Source organism: Cetorhinus maximus, chromosome 4, assembly GCF_964194155.1.
Source record: "Cetorhinus maximus chromosome 4, sCetMax3.hap1.1, whole genome shotgun sequence".
Lineage (NCBI taxonomy): Eukaryota > Metazoa > Chordata > Chondrichthyes > Lamniformes > Cetorhinidae > Cetorhinus > Cetorhinus maximus.
The window spans coordinates 45,954,472-45,976,804 of record NC_135882.1 but is presented as its reverse complement, the minus strand read 5'-3'; the positions used below and the strand labels follow the sequence as shown (position 1 = coordinate 45,976,804).

General features: G+C 44.5%; 1 protein-coding gene across 1 annotated transcript in view; it reads right to left on the bottom strand.

Moving 5' to 3' along the window:
• LOC144679590 (transcriptional activator GLI3-like) overlaps window positions 1–22,333 on the bottom strand; it is a 410,012-nt gene that overhangs the window by 58,325 nt on the left and 329,354 nt on the right. The window contains exon 10 of the mRNA XM_078540127.1: window positions 20,107–20,247. Within this exon, the coding sequence (XP_078396253.1) occupies window positions 20,107–20,247 (141 nt within the window). The remainder of the gene's footprint in view (window positions 1–20,106; window positions 20,248–22,333) is intronic.

The window sequence follows — 22,333 nt, the reverse complement described above, 5'->3', positions numbered from 1 at the left end:
CAAAGCGTGCCTGGGGGAGGTGGCGGAGGTGGAGCTCCTGGGACGTGGTGCGGTGCACCTGGATCCAATGTCATAAGCGGTTCAACGATTGTTGCACTCTGGAAGGGTGAATACCATGTTGGTGTTGGGCACTTAACCCAGCAGGTAGCCGTAGCCTTTGAGGCCCCCCCCCTCCAAGTCTTACTGTCGTGACTGCATTGACTCATGTTGGGCATTTGTCGTATGCTGGGTGGGCAAGCAGATAGTGACCATGCTTACATCAGTCTTAGTGCTTAATGAGAAGATGGGTTCTCCCCGCACCATGTGTTGGTCTTAGTCGCACATGACTAGACTGGAGGCAACTTGCAGGAGATGTAGCTAGGCACATACTCAGAGCTCCAACGCATGTCACGGTGATGAGATTGTGGAAGGGGAGCCTCATGGTCAAGAGCCATCTGGTGCCCTCGGCGCCAGACTTAGTTGCGCCTCCTTGCCATGGGAGCTAAGACCATGTGTTTCTGAAAGTGATGGATGCAGAATGTGTCCAAGGTGCCCATTGTGGGGGGGGTGGGGGGGGGTGCGAGAAGTCGTACTATATTTTGGTGACTGATTAGCAGTAGCGTGGGGAGGAGGCACTGGAGGCCTCAGATGGGCCACTGTGGTTGGGGTGCAGCGTGCCGGTGCTGAGTACATGAGCGATTATCCCCAATGAATGGTCTTCTCTGTTCTGCAAGAGAAAAATGCAAAATGCGCAGGAACGTTCGCACACTGGAGGTGCCAGGCCCAGCTCGTCATCTTGAGCCATTTCGAACAGCAGGCCCTGGAGCTAGAAACCCACCATGCGCCCAGGTCGACAGGTGTCGGTGAGGCTGGGGTGGAGCGGCCAGGTATTTGTGGACCACAGTCCCATCTGCTCTGTCTTCCCACCATCCAAAGCACTGATGATTGTTACAATTGTTAATGCAGCAACACTGCTCATTCACAGACTGATAGAGTCAGACCCTTCGAAGATGCGCATCTCTAGCACCTTCCAAAGTCACCTTATCCCATTTCCGACCACTATCCCCATGGCCTTGTATGCCATGGCATCGCAACTTCACATCCAAATACTTATTACATGTTAGGAGGGTTTCTGCGTCCACCACCCTTTCGGCCAGTGCGTCCCACATTACTGTGTGCAAAAGTTCCTCATTACCTCACTTGTCAACTTCATGCCCCTTACCTTAAATAAATGGCACCAAGTTAGTCATCCCTTCGCCAAGGGTAAAAGTTGCTTTCTGTCCACCCTATCTATGCCCCTCATAATGGTATGAAGCTCAAAAATGTCACCCGTCAATCTCCTGTGCTCCACGGCAAATATCCTCGGTCTATGCTATGTTTCCTCATAACTCCAACTCTCCAGCCCAGCATGCATCTTGGTCAGCGACCTCTGCACTCTCTCCACTCTAATCACATCCCTCCCGTGAAGCGCATTTCACAACTGCACGCAGAAGTGTAGCTGTGGCCTCGACAACGTTTTCTGCACTTGCAACATGACCTCCCTGTTCCTACATCCTATTCCTGGGCTAACAAAGGCAAGTGTGGCTTTTACCTTGCTAAATGCCTCATGTTCCTGTCCCGCTGCCTTAACGGGCCTGTCGACATGCCCAGCAAGGTCCCTCCAATCGTCCTTACTTTCCATGTTCCTACCATTCCTCGTGTAATTCCGTACCTTGTTTGTCCTGCCCAAGTGCATCACCTCACACTTATCCACATAACATTCCATGTGGCATTCCTTAGGCCATCTGACCAGCCCGTCTGTATCTGCCTGTAATGTTTGGGTCTCCTCCTGACTATTTGCCACCCCATCAATGTTCGTCTCCTTAGGTTCTGGAAGGTTGAGCGCAGTATGAGCCAGGGGGAAAGGGATGAATTGTGTCACTCTGTGCACGCTAACTGATCAACTGTCCTTGTTGTTCATTTCAGTATCATCAGGGCATGGCCGCCATGAGGAAGTGCGGATGCCCCCTCTCACACCTGAGGGGCCTGAACTGTCACCTGCGTCACACCATTTCAGCGAGGCAGGCACCAGCGCAGATACTAGCACATCAGTGAGAATTATAACATTGGCTAGTGTCCCAGGGCACAGTGGTGAGGGCACTTCACAATCGCTGGAGGAGCTGGCATAGACAGAGAGTGCCGATGGCGCCAGCAGTTGGAGGACTGCAGGGGACCAGGCACATGCTGAGAAAGGCCATGATGATGTGCCTCTGGAGTCGTCCGCCACACAGCAGCTGCAGGAAAAGTGGCCGGGTGCGCGGGAGCATCTGGGAGTGTTGCATGAGACGATGCTTCGCTTGGTGTCCTTGGTGGAGGAATCCACGTGGAGCGTCAGTGATGCCACGAACCTCATGTCAGAGCATCAGGCTTCCTCCATGGAGAGATTGGTGACTCATGGAGAGGGGCTTCCAGTAGAACAATCAGCTTCTCCTGGGGATAAGCTCGGACCTGCAGGCCCTCACAGCGCCACTGCCCATCCACCTACGGTGAGCAGGGAGGTCCGAAGTGACCTCACATTGGCGCAGCAGTTGCCTGTTGTCTCTGTGGGCTCCTCTCAGGGGGCTCCAGATGATGGCAGCAGCTCCTCCGCCCCTCTGCCAGTGACCGTGGCATCTGATGAGTGTGCGGCGACTGGGGAGATGCCAGCTGTGGAACTGGCCACTCCCTCCCAGGCGGGGCCAGCACAGGCTCCACGGGCCAGAGGACGTCCGCCAAGGTCATCGAGGCAACAGGACAGCAGAGTCAGCAGGCTGTCTCAGAAGCCACTCCGAGCGATGGAGCGGCACCAAGATGTAGCACCCGGAAAAGTAAACAGAAGGCACCTTAGGCACACCACGGGTTTCTCACTGGTGCTTTTGTGTTGGCCCGAGATTAGGGAATTTATATTTTTTAAAGTTGTAACAACGTTAGGAATTAATTTTGTTGCACCATATATTGGATGAAAATAAAATCCACATGTGTTACCATGGCTGAAGGTGGCTCCTTTGTGCTGCATTTGTATGTTTCACAGACATGTCATGAGCATTTGAGTGGACATTGAGGTTTATGTCCAAAGCTCTTAGTTGCAGCCGATGAAGTGGCAGATGTAGCACTTAAGTGCCGTGTATGGAAGTGCCAGGCAACGCTGGTCCTGCAGATCCACTTGTGTGGAGCTAGCTGAAAGTTCATTGGATTAAAGTCTCCAGGGTGTCCCTGCCTCCTTGGTATAGTGCCGGGTCAGCGTTCAGCCCTTCATCGTTCCCCTGTGCTTCCTCATCCTCCGAATCAGTGCTGGACTCATCGTGTGCAGCCGCATCCACTGCATCAAGGTCTTCATCGTCCACTGCATCCCCCTCTTTCCAGCGCCAGATTGTGGAGAGCGGAGCATGCTACCCCTATCACCGAGACACGATCTGGGGGGTACTGGAGTGCGCCGCCTGAGCGGTCCAGGCATCGGAAGCGCATCTTGAGAAGACCGATGGCTCTCTCCACCACAGCCCTTGTGGAGGTGTGGCTCCTATTGTACCGCTGCTCAGCTTCTGTTCTTGGATGGCAGAGAGACGTCATGAGCCACCTTCTGAGGGGATATCCCTTGTCACCCAGCAGCCATCCATCCAGCGGGGCTGGAGCACTGAAGAGCCCCGGCATCTGGGAGTGTCTGAGGATGTAAGAGTCGTGGGAGCTGCCTGGCTACCTTGCACAGACTTGCAGAATCAGCATCCTGTGATCACATACTATCTGCACGTTCATGGAGTGGAAGCCCTTCCTGTTGATGAAGGCACCGGGCTCACCTGCTGGCGCTTGATGGCCACATGTGTACAGTCTATTGCACCCTGGACACGGAGGAAGCCAGCAATGGCCGCGAAGCCTCTGGCTCGCTGTGTCTGACTTGCCTGGTCCCAGCAGAAGTGGATGAAGGTCAATGCACGCCTGAACAGAGCGTCTGTAACCTGCTTGACACAAGTGTGGACAGCTGATTGGGAGACACCGCAAAGATCACCCACCGAGTCCTGGAAGGAGCCAGAGGCGTAGAAGTTGAGGGCAACTGTGACCTTCAGAGCCGCTGGCATGGGGTGTCCACCCACACAGTTAGGAGAGAACTCAGGGCCAATCATCTGACAGATATAAAAACAGAATTACCTGGAAAAACTCAGCAGGTCTGGCAGCATCGGTGGAGAAGAAATCAGTTAACGTTTCGAGTCTTCATGACCCTTCGGCAGAACTGAGTATAGTTAGGAGAAAGGTGAAATATAAACTTAACATCCTATAAATCCTATATATAAATCCTATATATAAATATAAACCTTAACTGATTTCTTCTCCACTGATGCTGCCAGACCTGCTGAGTTTTTCCAGGTAATTCTGTTTTTGTTTTGGATTTCCAGCATCCGCAGTAGCTTTTAGCTTTTTGTTTTTATCTGACAGATATAGTTGACTGTCGGAGCCTCCTTCGGCACTGCACCTCAGTCATATTGAGATAACTGCTTCGCCGCCTGTGTACCCTGGCAGCAGGATAGTGGGGTCCTCTGCGGCCCCTTTCACCTTAGACTACCTCTTGACCCTGCGCCCCTTGTGCTTATGCCTGTACTCCCAAAGGTGGCTCTCCTGGAGGCTGATTGTGCACTCCTGGCCTCCTCCTTATTCTAGCCCTCCCTTCCTCCTCAGAGGAGCTGCCTCCAATGGAGATGTCAGAACCCACACCCAGGCTAAAGGGAGGCCTCCGGAAAGCTGCAGGCCCGATAAAGATTCCTGACTGCAGAGTGCTGGCCTGAAGCTTCAAAGTACACAGAAAGCTGCTGGAATTCGTTCTGAACTGCTACAGATCACACAGGCAAGTTTAAAACACTTTCTGCAATAAATACTTCACAGACCAGATTGACAACTCCACTGAGCCCTCTTACCCTGCCCGTGGATGAGTTTTGTTAAGTCTCTTAGCCGCCTGCCCGTTGCGCCCGTGTGCCGAGCAGAAGATCGCACGGGCGCCTGAAAATCGGCGTTGATTGCCGAGTTAAGGGCCTTAACTAGCCCGTTAATTAATGGCGGGCACACGTTGCACTTCATCGCGCGCCTGCCCAACGAAATATCGTGATGGTGCTCGGTGATGACGGGACACTCGCCTGACGTCACCGTGCATCATTTTACACGCTGACGTGCAGGGCCCAACCCCCACACGTCACCCAGAAAATTCTGCTCTTTATCTTTTCGTAAGTAACTTCCAGAGCAATACAGTGAAATAAACTAACCTCTTCTACACACACACACATAGTTCGTGGGTGACTTTGGGGAAACACTTTTTAAAGCGTCCGTGACACTATATTTAATGTATTTCTGAAGGATGTCAGTTTAGGGTATGGAACACATTTCAACACATAAGACCCAACATCAATCATTGCCACCTCAGACATAGCAGAGGTTAACCACAGTACAAAACACCTTCTGCTTTGTTCTGGTCATGTGTGGTAACATCTGAAGAGTATACCAATGCTATATATTTTCCCACCGAATAAGATTGACAATTTTATGCCACTTAGTTCATTAATCATGGGTAGATTTGAGTTAGAAGCCCACTTCTGGGATGCAATTTATTGTCTTCCCGAGGTGAGCTTGGTGGTGGTGGTGGTTTGGGGGTGGGGGGAGGGGGGCGGGGGGAGTGGGAGGCGCGGCATTTAATCAGGTGGGAGAGTGGCAGTTGAGGACCCCATTGGCTTCCCATTTCTGCTCCGATTAAGTCTGGGGTGGGAATCTTTGTGTCGGCTTCATGCCCTGCTGATTGAAGCCCTTACTTGGGCAATTAATGCCCATTTAAACACTTCAGAGAGCAGGAGACTCACCACGCTGGAAACCCGAGAAGCAAAGGCACTCAGTGCCTGATTGAGGGACTCAGCAACGAGAAGGGGGTGTCTGCTGAGAGCCACCCCCCTGCCCTTGCTGCCAACCACCCCTGCCCCCAGTGACCCTTACCCCACCCTCACTCACCACTGGCATGGATTGCTTGGTGATCCTGGGCCTTAAGTGGATACAATGCCAGCAACAGCCACCGCTCCCATTGGTGCTACTGAGAAATTCACAGCTGCCAGCCTCTGATTGGCCAGCGGCTGTCAGGAGACAGGGTTTCTACCCCTAAGGTCCTTTATCCTGGGGAAGGTTCACCACTGCCCAGTTAAGTGTCCGACTGGCACTTACTTTGGCATGCCTTCCCAAAAGACAGCAATAGGGGCTTGACTGAATCCCCAGCTGGCAGGTGAGATGTGGACAGTGTTGAGTTTGCACAGGATCTTTGCAGAAAGAAGGCACTTAATCTCATCAGTCCAATTTGTAGTTACTAATAATTTGCTGATCCATTCTGTCCTTGCTTAAATCGCTTTAGCTCTTCCCGAACTCTAGTCATTATGCGGATTCATTACCAAGTGCGATACAAACAAAGCAGAGCTGACAATGATTTTAAATCAAATAAAACTACAGAGATAAACAGATTTTTAAAACATATGAAATAATGAAAAATCAACAAGATTTGTCTTCAATTTTCTGCTGCTCAGTTAATGTTCTTGTCCGGGTTACAAAACATTTGTACAAAAGGATTCCTAGATGACTGAAGTGCAGAAAACCTTAATAAGTTATTAAAACGGGATATAAAGTCACTTCTGCATTTGTGATGGAAACAAGCTTTAATACTCAAAAAAATCAAGCAACACAAAAACACACACTCAAACAAAAACTTCAAAGAGGAGCCTCATTGAAAAGTAAAAACTGTGGAATTAGAAGAGAATCTGCCTCGACAACATTTGTAGTGTATTCATTATTGCTCTTCAGATGTGCAAACTAAGCAATCACTCCATCTTCAAATGATGAAATTTTGAGGAAATAGTTTTTCCAAAATCGTTCTGAATATGTAGAACACATTGCAGGCTGCCTTACTGAAGCAGTGAATAGTGACCATAAGTGACACAATTACATCTTCCTTGGTACAGTTAGGAAGGCTTGGGTGCAGCTGTGGCACACAACATACAATGGACTGGCACATCAGCATGCTTTGTCCGTATCCTTTGAGACAGCAATACCTATACAGAAAGAATCAGGGTGACACATTTCTGTCTGGTACCGGAGGACAAAGTGACTAGAACAGGTGACATGAAATATTGTGGAAGGTTGTGATGCATGAGTGTGGCTTGGGAAGAACGATGTCCACCATTGTTTTTGATTATGGATCATACCCAACCCTAATAACAAGTTTTATTTAATCAATAATTTTCATGCTGAATAGACAGCCCTTTCCCAGAAAATCGACAAGCAGGCACGGATAGCAGTGCAGCTGGTTATTAATCTTTACCCTACCAGTTTATCTGCCAACTACTGTAAAAGCACAAGATAGATTTAGCAGTTTAAAATGCCCAAGTATTTCAGAAGATGCACTGGGTCTACTCCAACAGCCCGAGTTTGTATATTATAATCACAAAGAGACTTCATATTAAGCAATTTCACAAATCAGTCAGACCTGGATTACTACTTACCTCTCAATGTTATCAATTAAAGACTAATAAATCAGACATTTCTTTCAGATGTCAATCGCTAAAGTGCTTTACTTGGAAACTTGGCATCTGCATTTCACCAAAGGCTTTTTTCATCACAAGCTATGATACTAAGGAAAGATAAGCAGAATAATCCTTGCTGATCAAAAAAAAAATCTGCATTATACCAATTAAAGTCCCTGCCAGGAGCAAAATGGAACAGCACTCAGACTCTACTGCAGTTTATCTCGCCTAAACACAAGGAGAGAGAATGGGTGAGAGCATTCTTTCATTTTCGAGTGACAACTTTTATCTTATTTCGCCGGATATAGGATCTCAGTAGTCTTTGGGACATGGAACTTGCATGTGTAGATGCATTGTTTTTGTAAATATTCTTTCAAGAGAGCAATATCACCATCTAGACTAAAATGTAAGCCTATAACCAAACAGAAAACAACATTGACCGACCCTCAAGTCACCACTGCCTCTTATGAAACATAGACAAATTTACTGCTCATCTAAATGGAATTTATAATCTATCATCTCAGTCAGACGTGCCAACAAACTAAATGCCTCGAGTGAATAAATATGAATCAGTACTTGAAATTCTATTTTAAGTTATCAACAAAAAAAATACTTCTCATACAGAACAGGAAACTCCCTGCTTCAATCCCCAGTCTATGTCCTGTGAGTGATCTCTGTTCAGGTAGCAATGAACACACTATAGCTGGCCTCAGTACAGAACATCAGCTTCAGCTTCCACTACTGATTGCTTTGCAACCAATCCAGATAGAATTGTGTACATCGACAAAGACTAGGTTTTCCCCATTGCTTGACCAGCCTGCTGATGCTAAATGTTCAGGTATAATCCCCAAAAGCCCAAGGGCGACTTGCAGTTGCATAGCCGTTTCCAACAAGGAGTCAGTCCCTTTGGAATTGCACCCAGCAAGGAGACAATTCTCCTTCTCCAGTTGGCTCGTATATCCACTATGTGAATACAACTGAGATTCTGTATTACTGACTGGTCGATCAGCTGAGTTGCTTTCCATCACCCTAACTCATGCACTGTCAGATAATTAGAAAGCCCTTTCCCCAGTGAAAACCTATCCATTCCCCTTGACCTGCTAATGTTGGCACTCCCTGAAAAAATTTGTCTTGCGCAACTACAAGTCCCCAGTGAAATAAACTGGCCAGATTTGCTACCACTAGGGGGCAGCGAGACACGGAAAAAGAAGGGTACTCCCATCCTCAAATAATCTGGTAGGCTACTTCAGTGTTGCCACCAGCTCCACGAAACACACAGATTAGAAGCTGGTGGGGCTCACAAGTTATTAATTGTGATGTCAGAATGATACTGGGGCGGCTTAGATCATGAGGACAGGCTGCATAAACTTGGTTTGTACTCCCTTGAGCATCAGGGACTGGAGAGTGAGGTGCTTAAAATGTTAAAATTATTTGATACAGTAGATATAGAGAAACTATTTCCTCTGTCAGAAGAATCAAGAACAAGGGAACATAATCCTATAATTAGAGCCTGATAAGGAAATCCTTCTCATACAAAGAGTAGCGGAAACTTAGAATCCTTCCGAAAAAGCAGTAAAGGCTGGGACAATTAAAATTTTTCAAACTGAAATTGTAAGTTTTCTTTGCTAAGTGCGTTAAGAGACAACTGGATAGTTGAGCACATTTGAAGGGCTGAATGGCCTGTTCCTAATATTAAAAGAATCTACTGCTTCAAAGAGTTTAGGCAGACAAGTAATTGTTAAAAAAAAGAAAAGGAGCCTCTTATGAGGCAATGAAATAAGCAATGGAACAATATAGTTCCTCTTTTGTAATGTTCATGAAGTGCAAGAATGATAGTAGGCTGATGCAAGAAAAAAAATTTATTTAACAACTTGGAAAAAACATCCCAAGACATGGCACAGTGAGCAGCCTAAAAACAATGGGCATCAAGCCTAAGGAGGGGATATTAGGAGAAACTACAAAAACTTGGTCAAAATAAATTAATTTTAAGGAGGATCTCAAAGGAGGGGAAGGAATTGGAGAGGCAAGGGTTTTCACAATATGGGAGCCTAGGCGGCTGAAGTCAAGATCACCAATAACGAGGTGAAGGATGGGGATGCAAGAAAGAAAATAAATTAACCATGAGAGGATCATTTAGGATCAGCCAGGGAAACGTGGAGAAGGGAGAAATCAACTTAGTGACACTGGTGTAAAGTGGGCATGTGGGACTGTCAGACAGCAACGGGTCAAGCTTGAAATGCCCTACGCAGTCGAATAGCCTGAAAGCACTTACCACCTAGGCTCTGCAGAGGGCTACTGGCATCTCAGCATCATGAGATGCAGTCAAGAGAACAGGGGAAAACATTGTCCAATCCCTGCCCCATCCTCCTATCCCCTCCCCAATCCTATTTTTAAAAAATATAATTAAACAATGGCACTGGTGGCGCGTGAAAATTTTTTCACCTTTTATGAAAGATTTCATTTATGGGTGTACTTTGACAGCCTTGGTGACTGAAATGAACATACTAACTCCTTCAGTTCTCTGAACAAAGCCAGGTCCTTGGTGATTATTTGCTAAAATGTGGCAAACTACCTTCATTTTTTACTATGGGTAGAGCACAGAGACAGGCTCCAAGTCTGCCTCAGCCGGAATGGGGATCGAACCCCGTGCTGTTGATCTGATCCACACGCTAGCCGTCTAGCCAACTGAACTAAGCAGCCTACTGCTTACTAACTATACTGGCTGATAAAATCATTCAAATTACGACCAAATAAGTCAATCATGACCGAAAGCCATTAATAAAACCCAGTAAAGAGCAAATAAAAAACCAAGACAGTTAAAATGGAAATAAAATTACAGACTTGGTGGGACCAGGAGAATTATAATAATAGGCAGCGAGGCAATCAAAGGGAAAAATAAATTGAAACAACACGTGGCTTTGCACAAGAAATGAGGTTTAGTGGAAGAAAGGAAACATGTAGACCTGAAAGGAGGAGGTTGAGCAAAGGGCAATTTTTATAATATGTATTTTTTTTAAATGAAGACCACACTAATAATCTTCAGTGGGGTTGTCCAAAACTGATTTTGTAGGAATTTCGACAAGATGAGCCAGTTCTGTCATTACAAGCAACTCCGTACAGCATTCCAACAGGGATATAACAGCATGGTGATGGTGAATGGTGGAAATACATGGTGCAAAAGTGAAATAAGGTTTGATAAAAAATCTATTCTGTTGGGTTATGCATTATAATACTGAGAATTATTACAAATTGTGATTACCAAAAAACACTATAGGAAAGATTAACACAAAGTTACATATTCTATCTATGCTTCCTATCACTTGAAAATCATATTTAAACGTTCTTAGTTTCCGCGCCCCCCGCCCCCCACCCCCCCACCTCCACAAAGTATGCATTCACTCGAGCAAATATCTGGTTGGATGAGCTTTATTTCACAGAGTCGGTATTAATGCCTCAGAGCAAGGAGAAAACCCTCCAGCTGCTCATATGGATTTTTTCAACATAAATTAAAACACTGACATGACTTTTATTAAAACCTTGAAGTATTCAGCCCACCGTTTAATAATATAAAGCAACAAAAGTTTTCCTCTCGCAGCCTTGATGTAAATGAGTCTGTTCTGGCATGCAATCATAGGAGGAATTCTCGTGCTTCCATCAATGTTTGTGATTTAACTAAATGTGAAACACATGTGGCCTCTGCACTGTGGTTCAATGGTTTTGACATTCCAACAGAGTAGTTTAAGAGGTGCACCACTGAGGGCAAAAGTTGTCAAGATTGTTGAAAACCTTTAGCAAAAGACCTTGAAATGCAGTCAGCAGCCCCATTCCATAGAAGGATATCAATTATAGATAGTGACGACTTTAGCTCGCTGCCGGAACTGTCAGGCACTGGATGGACAGCCATGAAGATCCGCAAATTTTTCTATTAACTGTAAGGAAGAGCTTTCGAAGCACCAGCAGAAAGAACTTTGAAAGGCTGCTCTTGTGTCTGTGCTGTATTTATAGAAACAGCCTACACATAACTTAAACTATGCATGCTCCATGGAGAGCTGACCCCTCCGATGTGCAGCTAACCCAAACACTTCCAATGTATTTTACCACACAAAGCAGCAAATACAACAGGGCAGTGATTCAGTCAGCTTTCTACAACAGAAATAAGCCTGGAACAAAATACATTTTGTAAGCTCAACAAATATGTCGCCCTGATTAGAAAAGATAGTTCAATTGACACTTATGATCCCAAGGCAATTGGCTAGTTAAAACCATATGCAAGCTAAAGCATGGAGTCCTGGCTGCTGTTGCTGTATATATGCACCACTGGGAAACAGTGATCTAACCCAATGCTGCTCATGCCACAAAGCACGCAATCAAGTAGCCAAGCCATACAACTTTCTTTTCCTCTTCTCTCTTGATCTTTTCTCAAAGGCACCAACTCTTTTATAGGCTAATTTTGAAAAACATTGGTTGTCCTCCAGCAATTCACCTAAAATGCCCATCATTTCCATATAAGCCTTGGCAGAGGGAGAGAAATCGTTTGAGAGAGAATAACAGGGTGAGAGACAGAGACAGAAAGGAAAAGACAGAGGGAAAGAGGGAGAAAGAACGAGGGGGACAGAGTGAGAGAAAGCGACAGTGATAGAGCAACAGCATGGGAGAGAGCAAGAGAGATTGAGAAAGAGGAATGGGGAGAGAGAGAGAGACAGAGGGGGAGAAAGAGAGACAAGGGGAGAGACACAGAGGAGAAAGGAGGTACAGAGAGAGAGGAGAGACAGAGGGGGAAAGGAAGAGAGACAAACAAAGAGACACACAGAGGGAGTGGGAGGGAGACAGTGTGAGGGACATCAGACAGTAACCTATTCAACTAATAGGGCTTACAGCCGACCTCGTACTGTACACTGCAGAGATCACGAGGTGGAAATCAGGCTTGGTATTTTGTTAGGCTAATAAGGGTCTCATTGGCCGGTCAGAGAACTGGAGGGAAATCACCATCAGTTCAATGAAGGAGGACCAACGAAATCAAATGCTCTTCAGGCACTTAAGTAGTAACTGTTGGGCCTTCCCCAAGAGCTGCCAGCCATCAGTGTCAGTAGGAGCAGTGATACCTGGTGGCAATGCACTCACCTGAGGTCCAGAATCATTCTGGGGTCCCAGACCAAAGGTGAGTGAAGGCAGGATGGGGGTAGTGGGGTGGGGGTTGCAGGGGAGGGGAGGTGCTTGACTATTAGGAACCCCTCTCCCTGGGAGGCCACTTGCAGACCCAGCTGGGTTTGCTGGATGGCCTTTTGAGGGCGTGGGAAAGCGTGCGGCCTCCATTTAATCCCTGGGCTGCCACTAAATTGCAGTGGGCTCACCAGATAATGGGTGTTAATTGGCTAATTAATGAGCCTAAATTACATCCTGTTGGTGACAGCTGAGAATCCTGCGTCAGCTCCTTCCGGAAGGTTTTGTCACCGCCAGGAGACTGAAGTGGGGCTTCTGCCACCATTAAGTGGGCCTGGCTATTCTGTTTCCCCTCACGATGGGATCATTAAATCCAGCTGCAGGAGTAGGTACCAAGCCAATTTTACCCCATCTGTAACTGAGGTCAACTGCAGAATCTCGACGTTCCCGCAGTAGAGTTCAGGGGAGTGGTCAAACTCGGTCCGTACAGTTCAACTGGTCAGTTCTTATTTATGTCCCTAACCTAATCACAGCAAAAATAAATGCAATCTCACCACCATCGCTACAAAAATAAAGCAAACAACTGGGGCATTAATTATGCTGCACATAAACATACATGAACGTTGCAGGCAGCTACAGAGCAAAATAGAAACTGTTTGTGTCACTTGTCTACCCTTCTGTCAGGAAATAGCATGTGATACTAATAGAAGGGGTGATCAAAAGCTTGGTAAAAGAGATGTATTTTAAAGAGGGTCTTAAAGGAAGAGAAAGCAATAGAGAGGCAGAGGTATATAGGGAGGGAGTTCCAGAGAATGGAACCTAGATGGCTGCATGCACGGTTGGCAATATTAGAGTGAAGGAAGGAAGCAGGGGCAGCACAAGAGGCCTGAGCCAGAGGAACACAAGAGTTCTGAGAGGGTTGTAGGGCTGGCTGGGGTTATAGAGATGGGGAAGGTCAAGACCATGAAGGAATTTGAACATGAGGATGGGGATTTTAAATTTGAGGCGATGATGGACCGAGAGCCAATGGAGGTCAAGAGTACAGGAATAACGAGTGAAAGGGACTTGGTGCACGTTAGAATTCGGGCAGCCAGATTTAGCACGAGTCAAAGCTTATGCAGTGTGAACAATGGAGACCGGCCAGGAGTTTCAGGAATAATCAAGACTGGAGGTGACAAAGACATGTATGGCATATCAGCAGCAGATGGGCTGAGGCAGGAGCGGACACAGGGAATGTTATGAAAGTGAAAGCAAGCTTTCTATGTAATGGAGAGGAGATGGAGGAAAAGCTCAACTCAGCAGACAAATAGGTCGCTGCAATTGCCTATTTTACTGGATGGGAGCAAATGCAATCGGTAGCAAGGAATGGACGCCTAAAATAATGGCTTAGGTCTTCCCAATGTTTATTTTGTGGCTCACATAAGATTGGATATTGGAGAAAAAGTTAGACAATAAAGAGGCAAACTGTGGAAGCTGAGCTTTCTTCAAGTCTATGGATGATGTCACCAAGGGATAGCATGTAGATGAGGAAGAGGAGGGGGTAAAGGATAGATCCTTAGGGGAACAAGAGACAATGCTGCATGGGCAGGAGAGAAGTTATTTTGGGAGATGCTCTGGTTACAAATTGGATAAGCAAGAGTGTTGTAGTCCCACTGAACCAGAGAATGCAGGACAGTCGGCGGATAAGGTTGGTGTAGTCAACCATGTCAAGAAGTACACAGAGGTCAAGGAGATAAAATGCATCACAGTCACAGAGGAGACCATTTGGTTGGGGCCATTTCAGTGCTGTGCAGGGATGGGGAGAATCAAACATGAAGTTGCTAAAAAAATGGGGTTGGGATGCAACACACAATCAAGTACTTTGGAGAGGAAAGGGAAGTTGAAGTTAGGGTAGCAGTTTGCAAGGACAAAGGGATTTTTTTGCGAATGTGAATGACAACTGCCACTTAGAAAGCGATGTCACAGCAAAATAGGTAGTTAATTGGTTGATCAGCATTTTGGTCATTTATCTTTCAAAACTCAGGTAATTTTAGTAATTGTAAAGTTGTATTAGTAATAGTAAGGTTTACTAATAGCAGTGAAGCTTATTATTTCTTATTTATCTTAACTAGGGAATTTCAATTGGGGTAAGTAGAACATTTATTGAAATAATAAGAATATAAGCACAGGTAAGACTAAGGACATTAATTAAAATTTAATCAGTAAAATAATTAATTAAATACTATAAAGATGGCAGGGCAGGTGGTAGGTATGTGGCAGCTGCAGAATGTGAAAGCTTGTGGACACCTGTGTGATCCAAGGCAAACAAATCTGCAGTGTCTGGGACTGGAGGAACTTTGGCTCAGAGTCACTGAGTTGGAGGTCGAGCTGCAGACACTGCAACACATCAGGGAGGGGGAAAGTTACCTGGGCACATGTTCCAGGAGGCAGTCACACCCCTTAGGATAGGGTCATCTGATTTGGACCATGGTCAGGGACAGGTGGGTCTGACTGTGAGTGAGGCAGGTATGGGGATCAAGAAGGTAGAAGTGGAGGAGCTTTAGCCCTTGCAATTGTCGAACAGGTTCTTGCAGCCTGTATGGACGAAAGCGGAGGCCACAAGGCGGATGAGCGAATTGACCATGGCACTGTAGTACAGGAAGCCAATCAAATGGGTGGAGTTTTATAGTCGGGGGATAGACACTCTCTGCAGCCGAAAGCATGAGTCCAGAATGTTGTGTTGCCTTCTCTGTGCCAGGGCTCAGGACATCTATTCTGGACTGGAGAGAAACTTGCAGTGAGATGGGAAGGATCCAGTGTTCGTGGTCCACATAGGTACCAATGACATAGGTAGGAGTAGAAATTGGTTCTGCTTAGGAGATATGAGCTGCTTGGGGCTAAATTAAAAAGCAGAACCTTAAAGGTAATAATCTCTGGATTACTGCCTGAGCCACAAGCAAATTAGAGTAGGGTAAATAAGATTAGAGAGTTAAACGTGTGTTCAAAGATTGGTGTGGGAGAAATGGGTTTCAATTCATGGGGCACTGGCATCAGTACTGGGGAAAGTGAGAGCTGTACCGTTAGTACAGTCTTCACTTGAACGAGTGTTCTGGCAAGTTGTATATCTAGTGCAGGAGAGAGGGCTTTAAACTAAATAGTGGGGGTGAGGGATCAGGTGAGGGAAGATGTGATAAATTAAAGAGGGAAGACAAGGCAAGAGAGCAAGTTAGCAATAAGGGAATTGTTAATCTGAATGTGGCAGGAAGGGAGAGAGTATACAAACTTAAGGAGTGCGCCAGCAGATAAGGCTAGAGGTTGCAAAAATAATAAAAAGACAGAATTAAAGGCACTCTATCTGAATGCACACAGCAGTCATAATAAGGTAGATGAATTGACAGCTACATTCCAGAAGTAAGCAGGTATGATCTAATTGCCATTACGGAGTCTTGGCTGTAGGGTGACCAGGCTTCAAACTGAATGTTCAAGGGTATTTGACATTTAGGAAGGCTAGATAAAAAGGAAAAGTAGGTGGGGTATGGCTGTTAATAAAGAATGAGATCAGTACATTCGTGAGAGAAGATCTTAGATAGGAAGATGAAGGTGTAAAAGTTTGGGTAGAACTAAGAAACAGTAAGGGTCAGCAAACATTGGTAGTTGTTGTTAATAGGCCACTCAACTGTAGTGGTAATGTAGGGTATGGTATAAATCAGGAAATTAGAGGTTCAGGTAACAAAGGTAATACAGTAATAGTGGGGGACTTCACTCTACATATAGATAGGGTAAGCCTAATTAGCACGAATGCTGCAGAGGACAAATTCCTGGAATGTATTAAAGATGGTTTTCTAGAACACTAAGTTAAGAAACCAGCTAGAGAACGGGCTATTTTAGATCTAGTATTGTGCAACGAGAAAAGGCTAATTAATAATCTTGCCATAAAGGAGCCTTCAAGGAAGACTGACCATAATATGACAGAATTTTATATTAAGTTTGAAAGTGATGTTGTTCAATCTAAAACTAGGGTCTTAAATATGAACAAAGGAAACTAAGATGATATCAGGGGCAAATTGACTGTGGCAAATTAGGAAACTACATTAAAAGATACGATGGTAGACAGGCAATGGCTAGGAAATAATACATGGTTCACAACAAATTTACATTCCTTTGAGGCACAAAAACTCAGCAGGAAAGATGATCCAACCATGGCTAACAAGGGAAGTTAAAGATTGTTTTAGATCAAAGGAGGAGGCAAATAAAGTTGTCAACAAAGTATTAAGCCTGAGGTTTGGGAGCATTTTAGAATTCAGCAAATAAGGGTCAAGAAACTGATAAAGAAATAGAAAATAGAATATAAGCATAAACTAGTGAGGAACATGAAAACAGACGGTAAAAGCTTCTATAGGTATAAAAACAGGAAAAGATTAGCAAAGGCAAATGTGGGCCCACTTCAGGCAGAGACAGGAGAATTTACAATGGTGAATAAGGAAATGGCAGAGAAATTAAACAAATACTTTGTGTCTGTCTTCACGGAGGAAGATATGAAAAACCTCCCAGGAATATTAGAGAACCAAGGGATTTGTGAGAATGAGGAACTGAAAGAAATTAGTATTAGCAAAAAAGTAGTACTGAAGAAATTAATGGGACTGAAGTTGATAAATCCCCTGGACCTAATGATCTACATCCCAGAGTGTTGAAAGAAGTGGCTGTAGAGATAGTGGATGCATTGGTGGTCATCTTCCAAAATTCCATAAATTCTGAAACAGTTCCTGCAGATTGGAAGGTAGCAAATGTAACCCCGCTGTTTAAGGAAGAAGGGAGAAAGAAAATGGAGAACTACAGACCTGTTACAGACATCAGTAGTAGGGAAATGCTAGAATCTATTATAAAGGATGTGATAACTGGAAGCTTAGAAAATAATGGTAGGATTGGGCAGAGTCAACATGGGTTTAAGAGAGGGAAATCATGTTTGACAAATCTGTTAAGAGTTTTTTGAGGATGTAACTAGCAGAATAGATAAGGGAGAACTGGTGTATTTGGATTTTCAGAAGATTTTCCATGATGTCCCACACAGGAGGTTAGTAAGCAAAATTAGAGCACATGGAATTGGGGGTAATATGCTGGCATGTATTGAGAATTGGTTAACGGACAGAAAACAGAGAGTAGAAGTAAACGGGTCATTCTCAGGTTGGCAGGCCTTGACTAGAGGGGTGCCACAAGAATCTATATCTAAATCAATGATTTGGATCATTTGGATGTGGGGATCAAATGTACTATTTCTAAGTTTGCTGATGACACCAAATGAGGTAGTGATGAGTTGAGGAGGAGGAGGTACGAAGGCGCTTCAAAGTGATTTAGACAGGCTAAGTGAGTGGGCAAGAACATGGCAGATGAAATATAATGTGGAAAAATGTGTCCTTGTTCATAAGTCACTAAAAGCTAGCGTGCAGGTGCAGCAAGCAATTAGGGAGGCAAATATGTTGACCTTTATTACAAGAGGATTCAAGTACAGGACTAAACAAGTCTTGCTGCAATTGTATAGAGCCTTAATGAGACTGCATCTAGAGTACTGTGTACATTTTTGGTCTCCTTACCCAAGGAAGGATATACTTGCCATTGAAAGTGTAACAATGGTTCACCAAACTTATCTCGGGAGTAGCAGGATTATCCTATGAGGAGAGATTGAGGAAACTGGGCTTGTATTCTCTAGTGTTTGAAGAATTAGAGGTGATCTCATTGAAGCATACACAATTCTTCCAGGGCTCAACAGGGTAGGTGTAGGAAAGATGTTTACCCTGGATGAGGATCTAGAACACACTCTTAGGGGACACACTCTCAGAATAAGAGGTAGGCCATTTAAGATTGAGATAAGGAGAAATTTCTTCCCTCAGAGGGTGGTGAATCTTTAGAATTCTCTACCCCAGTGGACAATCATTCACTGAGTATTTTCAAGGCAGAGATTGATAGATTTCTAGATATTAAAGATATCAAGGCATATGGGGATAATGTAGGGAAATTTTCTTATTGTCCTACGGTAGTGAATTGTACTTGAGGGAAATATATCTAGCTTGGAGGCAAGACGGGGAGGTGGGTGGTCAGCAGTTTAGTGGGAATGGGGTCAAGGAGCCAGGAGGTTTGTTTCATGGGTGACAGGGGCTTGAAGGGTGCATGAGAGGAGATAGAAGAGAAATTACAGAATAATACAGTTTTAGGCCTGGGGCAGCTTTGTAGGGTGGTTTGATTTGGTGGGCAAAAAGAAAAGGGGCTAAGCAACAGAGTGGGCGGTCTCAATCTTAGTGATAAAAAAAGTCCACGGGCTTCTCACATTTGCTGTTGGATGAAGACAGGCTCCAGCTTGACTGTGAAGTTTTGCAATCGAACAGTTTGCCAAGAATCACCACCTCTGCTCAACTTGGGAAAGGCACTTGTGAAATTTTGTCAACAGGCAGAGAATGAGAATACTTGGTGGAAAATATTAAATTTTTTTAAAAATAGTTAATCAACTATTTAATTAATTCATGATTGGCCTGCTTTTAAGAAACTTGCTTCCTTAATTAACATAAGAAGTCATTGGTTGCAAAATGAATCTGGCAGCCACTCCTGTCCATAGAACATAAGATGCTAGCGAAGTTTATCACTTTGAGATTGTTTATTCACAACTGTAAACAACCCAACACCTTTAATGATTACAGGCAGATGGTATAGGGTCACAACATAACCCAGAACTGTCAATGCCAGACAGAAGATACAGGAACACAACACAAGCCGATGCCATCAGTTATTACAGAAAGGTGGTACAGGGACACCACACAACCCAACACTGCACTGTCGGTCATCACCAGGCAAGCAAAGTATAGGCCAGTTACTCCTGCACGTGCACACATGCCATTACAAACCCTCTCTTTCTGCTGGAACAATAGATAGAGACATTACATATGCTGGTGTAGGTCTGTAGATGGAACTTGCACAAACCAGCCATTCAGAATTCACAATGCATCCGTGAATAAGGGACTAATGCAGATCAACATCCTCTGGGTAGTAAGGTTATATTTTTAGATTCACTTATCCACTTATTGAAATAAGCGAGTAATTTTCTTTCACCAATTCGACTGATCTTTAAAGCTTACTGCTTCACTTTTAGAAATGGTGCAAAGGTTTTACTTTAGGTGAATAGGGCCACTATTTCTCTCCTGAAAAGATTCACCCTTTCATTTACACTGGTCCAAAACACAAGCATTCATTGTAGAGCGTTTGACAGAGGCTTCCTTTAGGCTTGATATGTCTGAATTGGTCAAGCTTTGTAGCCATTTAGCTCTCTGGAAGAAATAATAAGCTCTCTAGTTCACAGTGCCCCCGGCTAAGAAACTTGACACTTTAAGGTCAAAGAAACTGACCTCCACAAAACATGGTACACAATCAGGAGCAGTCCCTGTCTGCTACTACTTACATGGACTAGCTGTTCTTGCGTGTCAAATTCTCTCGCGCATCCTTCCCAGTGGCAGTTCGTCTCATAAACCACTTCCGGCTCTTGCTTGCTTTCATCTTTGTCCACCTCCTCTTTGACCAGCGTTATTCCTTCCGGCTGTTCCTGTGACAGAGAAATTTGTGAGTTGCACAGTTGAAAACCTCTGCTGCTCAAATGGGCACAGAAATGTTAACTCTTGCATATTGTTCACACAGAAACTTTGTGATTTGCACTGTACCTGGATGGCTTTCACAGAAATTCTCAAAACAGTATTAAGGATTGATGACTGTGACAAGATGTGTCTCAGAAGTTGCACTCTTACCCAATGAGTCAGAAGGTTGTAGAGTCATAGTGTCATTATGGCATGGAAGGAGGCCATTCAGCACATTGAGTCCATGCTGGTTCTCTGTAGGTTGTGGGACCAAGCTACACTCCAAAGATTCAAACTCATAATTCAGGCTAACAATTCAGTGTATTACTGAGGGAACACAGCATGAGCAGGCATGCCATTTTTCAAATGAGATATTAAACCAAAGCCCCATCAGGCCTTTCAAGTGGAGATAAGAGATCCCAACGCACTATTCTAAGAAGAGCAGGGGAGCTCTCCCTGGTACCCTGGTCAATATTTATCCCTGAATCAGTGCTCATTAAAAAACAGATGATCTGATCATTATCTCATCACTGTTTGCAATCTGACTGATGCATTTCCTACTTACAACAGTGACTATATTTCAAAATATCTTCATTACCTGTCAAGCATTTTGGGTCGTACTGTGCTTATAAAACTGCTATATAAATGCAAGTTTTTTCTTTCAAGGAGAAACCAATCCCACTTTTGGTTGATCCAGAATATTGAAATACACACAGATATGACTTCCTTCTTCTTATTTATCTCTGAATATGAAAATATGACACAAAATGGAGTAGAGTTTACATCTTCCGTCTGGGTCTAGGTGCGGCCTTGCGGTTCAACTGTTGCGTTAAAGAAACCTTATAATTTTAGCTGATTTCAAAGGCAATGAAAATCATGCAGTTTCTGTGACAGGTAGCCAATCCACAGCATCAGGATCACACCAAGGCAACTGAATATCTACCCTGTGTCTCAATGAATACCTGTCAAGTGCTACCAATTTTGTCCAGTGCTCCACATTTCTAGTGCAAATTTCACTCTATTGTCCCAATACGTTGCATGCTCCCCCATTGCCTCAGGCAGCTTTTTTTATTTTAATGGTGCATATTGCAAAAAGATGTTCTGCCTACCACACAAATGAGCAATGTGGTATACAAATTTCAGTGCCGGTGGTTGGCTGTACATCCCAACAACTGGCGAATGGTATCAAACAGCTCATCCCTTCAGTTGTTCGCAGTAGGCAGGGTACTGACTGTACTCAACCAACCCATGCTTGCAAAACTCAGAATATAATGTCTAATCTTAGATGTGATTCCGCAATTGGACTGCACTTGAACAACCCCGAGTGTTCTAAGAATTACACTAACAACCAATTTAAGATTATCAGTCAGGCTCACAATGTGCCTCACTTATGCTTGCTAGGAGCTACATGTATTAATTTGACTTCTGCAAGCAGAAAGAACACATATTGCACCTTTTTTGAATTAAACAAAAGCATGGGGGACAATAGTTCCCTCGTGCATTCTCCATGGAAACGCCTCAACCAGAGCCGACTTGCCAACCAATCAGCATCCTTTTCTCATGCAGCATAAACTATTGCTCCCTTTGAATTTGGGCAGTCTTGCACCTGTTCTGCTGAGTGTAAGGTGAAAAGCTTTGACAACATCTCTTTTTTCAGCAAAACTCAAGCTGCATATTGTGCTCATGCTCAGGTCTTGAAGAGGCCAGGAGGTTTGCCTTAAGAAAAGTTTCAGTTTCTTTGCATTAGGTTTTAAGATGAGCAATGCAAAATATTGCAAGGTTAAAACTTCTTTGCATTCCTCAGCCATGAAAGCCAATGGACAATAAAAAATCAAAACCAAACAAACTGTTGAATTAAACAGATACCATATCTACCGTGACAAGTCAGCTGACCTGTCAAACTTGATTAACTTAAGTACTTGCTGATACACAAATATATGGAACACCTTTTTTTAAAAATAAAACAGGAACATCGCAGGAGATAGTTTACAGACTCAGCCAGAATTTCTAAACATAAGGAAATTGCTCTAAAAATAAGAATGTGCCCATCTATTTGGG